Source organism: Austrofundulus limnaeus, unplaced genomic scaffold (assembly GCF_001266775.1).
Source record: "Austrofundulus limnaeus strain Quisiro unplaced genomic scaffold, Austrofundulus_limnaeus-1.0 Scaffold572, whole genome shotgun sequence".
Taxonomy (NCBI): domain Eukaryota; kingdom Metazoa; phylum Chordata; class Actinopteri; order Cyprinodontiformes; family Rivulidae; genus Austrofundulus; species Austrofundulus limnaeus.
Window position 1 is genome coordinate 229,396 of NW_013952974.1, and position 4,047 is coordinate 233,442.

Sequence of the window (4,047 nt, forward strand, 5' to 3'; positions counted from 1 at the left end):
ACATTTTGGACTGAATTTTAAAAAACTTCCTGTATTTAATGATTTTGACATGTTTCCTGTTGACACAAAGAGTCAAATATGAGTCATTTTCCTTCATTTACACAGAAAATAAGCTGCATTTTATATCATATATTTGACATTTAATATAATTCATCACCCAAACATACATTTCATTTGTCTTTCAATGTGCCTAAAAATGATTTATTGATTAAATTTTATCATTTAGTTTCGTTTTGAGGTTCAGATTTCATTCATTCGCTTTCAGGCGCTGATGCTAAACCACAGCTGTTAATGTTAGCTTGTTATTAGCTCAGTTTGCTAATCTACAAAGTGTTTTATATAACTCGAAGACGTACATTAAGATAAATACGTATAAAGTGATGTTAAATCACAGATATGCAGAATCAAACACCAGTAAAACTAGCAGCTAAACATCCCTGCAGCTGATGAAACACGCGCATGCTAAAAAGCTAGCTGCCGGCTAGCTAAAGGCTAACGGCTAATTTCTCTCTCTTACCCACTGAGACCTGCTGCACACCTTTCGTTATCTCCGTCGCCATGTTGGCCCACGTAAAACAACCGTCTGCTGGAGAAAATCTGACCGTAAAGTTTTATTTAAAATAATAAACAGACTCAGAACAGCAGCGATCACAGGCAGGCGTCAACTGCTGTGTCTGACACGCAACTTTGCGTCAGCCTGCAGCAGACTGAGGAGGCGGAGACTCCCGTTTTATTTGGAGACAGCTGATTGGTCGAAAAGCAAACGTCTTCTGTAAAACGGCAGATCTGATTGGTTAGGTCGCAACTCAGCGAGTGTTGCGTTCAAGACAAGAGAAGTGTGATTTATCCAAAATATTACAACAAAACTGATATTTAGTTTTTATCCTGTGGTAAGTTAATTTAAAATAAAGTGTAAAATTTAAGGTAGAAATACTTAAAAAGAGGAAATAATGCTTAAAACTGATGCTTGCTTTGATGTTTTACAGTAGCTGAAGGAAATGACTGAGTTTTCAGATGTCAGTGAATGCAGCATGAAGAAAGAACGGACTTTCCGTTTGTCTTCCAGGAAGAACGAAGAACAGCTGCGACCTGCGCACCGCAGCGCAGCGGAGTCCGGTGTGAGATGTTCACATAAAAAACAGCAATTTATGATTTACAACAGGAATACTTCCTGACAACATGAAAAGCTAAAATAATCCCACTCTATAAGAATGTGAGAAATGTGTGTTCAGCAATTAGACTAATATCCCAAACACAGTTTTCAAAACTTTTAGAGAAATTATTTGTGACTAGACTAGATCAATTAAACATGAACATCTCCCACATTTGGAAGATTTAATTTCATTACTTTATTTGAAATATCGAAGGCTCAGTTCTGATTAATAAATATATGAATGAATATCCAGCTGCTCAGAACTCATTGACTTGTATGAACAAAGCATACATGAAAGGCAAAATGCTTATTTTAAGCCACTGTTAGTCATTTAATTATTTATCTTTAATTTTCATAATTATAAAATTCAGAATTTCCTCAGCTTTAATTTGAAGTTTGTAAAAATGGAGGAAGAAATAATCAGTTTATGTGAGTTTTTCTCACAGTCCATTGACTTCCATTCATTCTGTCGAGGCTCCTCACTGCAGAACATTAGCATGTAGCTGTTAGCAACAGGCTAGCCCCGCCCACTCCAGTAACACAGATCAGTGACACACGTGCCTTTGAAAAAGGATTGGATTTTATTTACAGTGATTTCAACAGAATTACAACAGAAAGAGTTTAACGGAGGATTGATGACGAGCGGGAGGAAGACGGCGTTGGCAGATCTTCGGCCTCCTCTTCCTCAGTGGCTCTCACCTTTCTTCCCGACGACCTGCAGGAGGAGGAAACGAAGGCGTCAGACGAGGAACTGGGCTGAACGTGAAATGACTGAATGAAAGCGGTTCTTCACCCGTTTGAAGTCGTTCATGTTGGTGGCCTGAACCGGAGTGCCGATGAAGGTCAGGTAGTTGATCTTTGTGGTCTCCTCGTCTCCCAGGCTGGACTTCACAAACAGCTGGATGACAAAGCAGAGAAGTGACGACCAGCTGCTGAACCGGACGCAAACCTTAAAGCCAGCTGGAGGTTAGCCTCTCACCGTGACGCTCTGGACGTTCTGGAACTTGACGTAGCGCAGAGGAATCAGACCGTCGTCTTTGTAGTCCTCCTCCGACAGCTCCAGGGTCTGCGTGGCTTCGCTCCGCTCGGCGTCGTCGAAACCCATCGACCGAGGAAGGTTGATGAAGATCTTCATCACCTTCGGTGCCTGGGCTGAGGAGCAAGCACACGTGGTAGAGGAAAATTTTTAGGCTTTAGACACATCTTGTTAGCCTTCTGCTAATTCCAGCTTCTAGCTAACATTTTAATATTTATTAGTTTGCTACTTTCAACTAGCTTTCTGCTACTTTTAGCTAGTTCTCATTGCTTTAAACTTTAAACTATTTGAATATTTTAGCTAGCATGTTGCTGCTTTTAGGTTTTAGCTACCTTTAGCTGTCACGTTGCTTCTTTAGCTAATATTAGCTATCAGCTAGCCTTTCATTACTTTGAGTTTCTTGCTAACAATTTGAAACTTTTCATTTTAGCTATCATTTTACTGAATTTAGTGCTTTGCTAGCCTTTCTAAGCTATAAACTTGTAGCTAACAATTGGAAGATTTTAGCTAGCATTTTGCTAATTTTAACTTTAGTTAGCCTATCGTTAGTTTAAGCTTTGTAATAAAGGCTTTGCTTATTTTAGCTAGTGTTAGTTAGTCTTTATTGATGCTAAGTTTTTCCTGTATTTCCTTGTTTTTCAGAATAAAACTCACCTAAATCTGAGCACTGAAGCTTCATGGAGAAAAGTTTCACTGGTTGATTGAAAGCGATGGTTATCAGCAGCTGAAAAACAAACAAACAGGTGAACCTTTAGCTACACCCAGAGAAGACAACAGCCTCAGACTCAGGCTCCTCCTTCATGTGGGTCAGGTGTGGCTCGGTGGTACCTGGTCGTCGCAGTCGGACTCCAGGTAGGAGGAGTCTTTGACCAAACAGTTGTCGAAGCCGCAGTCGTCGCTCTCGTTCAGACACTCGCAGCCGGCTTTGTTGACGAACGGCATGAGGTCCATCTGAGACACAGAGACAGACAGCATCAACGTGTTTGTTCAGACAGAAACACAGATTATTTATAGTTACAGAAATGAAAAAAACATTTAGTCTTTCAGCCTTTATAACTCCTACTGGGCTTTTCTCCAGAGTCAGTCTTATTATAACCTCTGCCTTTAAAGTAGGGTTGGGCAATATTGGAAAAAAAATAAATCACGATTAATTGTGGTATTTAGCCGATAACGATTAATTTACGATTAATACCCTGGAGTCCCTGGAAACCCTTATTTCATAGTCGCATAATCAATTTAGTGGGAAAGATTGCTCTTCATAAAAATCTGTTCCAAATTGTGTCAAAATTACAGACTTCAGGCTATACATCAAATTTTAAATTGTGTTGATGGATAAATAAGTTACAGAACTTTTTTTAATGTTCGTCATATTTGAAGCTGAGAGGAGCAGCGAGCGGATTCTACCTGTTGGCATTAATCGTATTAATTGTAAAGTGCCAAAAATTAATCGATTAGTGTTTTTCTGACGATTAATCACAAACGATACGATTATGCCCAACCCTACTTTAAAGACAAGTCAAACTAGTTCTAACTGTCTTTCCATGTAATTAAATATATTAAAAACATTAAAATGACAAATATAAACTACATAAAAACAGTTTAAAATCAAACTCTTCCTTACAAATCCCTTTGGTTTAAATAGTTCAGGTTAAAGTGTTTGTATAAAGCTTCATTAGAGAATACTAAACTGTGTACTTTAACTGAGAACATGGACCCAGTGTGTAGCCAACTCTCCTGACCTGAACCTCACAGACAGTCTGTGGGATATTGTGAAGAGGAAGTTGAGAGACACAAGACCCAACACTCTGGATGAGCTTAAAGTGTAACTTACCCCCCCTGTGAAAAGATAACTCCGCCC

The 4,047-nt window shown here is 39.1% G+C and overlaps 2 protein-coding genes across 3 annotated transcripts in view; both read right to left on the reverse strand.

Annotated features, from left to right (window-relative positions):
• nars1 (asparaginyl-tRNA synthetase 1) overlaps window positions 1–680 on the reverse strand; it is a 10,640-nt gene extending 9,960 nt beyond the window's left edge. Inside the window, exon 1 of one of the 2 annotated variants that reach the window (XM_014026608.1) lies at window positions 518–680. In XM_014026608.1, coding sequence (XP_013882062.1) covers window positions 518–560 — 43 coding nt within the window. In that variant the 5' untranslated portion in view covers window positions 561–680. The remainder of the gene's footprint in view (window positions 1–517) is intronic. The other variant, XM_014026609.1, reaches the window with a different exon arrangement.
• A 1,031-nt stretch (window positions 681–1,711) lies between these two features.
• txnl1 (thioredoxin-like 1) overlaps window positions 1,712–4,047 on the reverse strand; it is a 6,256-nt gene continuing 3,920 nt past the window's right edge. Inside the window, exons 4-8 of the mRNA XM_014026610.1 lie at window positions 3,018–3,140; window positions 2,844–2,913; window positions 2,133–2,305; window positions 1,947–2,051; window positions 1,712–1,868 (exon numbers count right to left, since the gene is read on the reverse strand). Coding sequence (XP_013882064.1) covers window positions 1,839–1,868; window positions 1,947–2,051; window positions 2,133–2,305; window positions 2,844–2,913; window positions 3,018–3,140 — 501 coding nt within the window. The 3' untranslated portion in view covers window positions 1,712–1,838. The remainder of the gene's footprint in view (window positions 1,869–1,946; window positions 2,052–2,132; window positions 2,306–2,843; window positions 2,914–3,017; window positions 3,141–4,047) is intronic.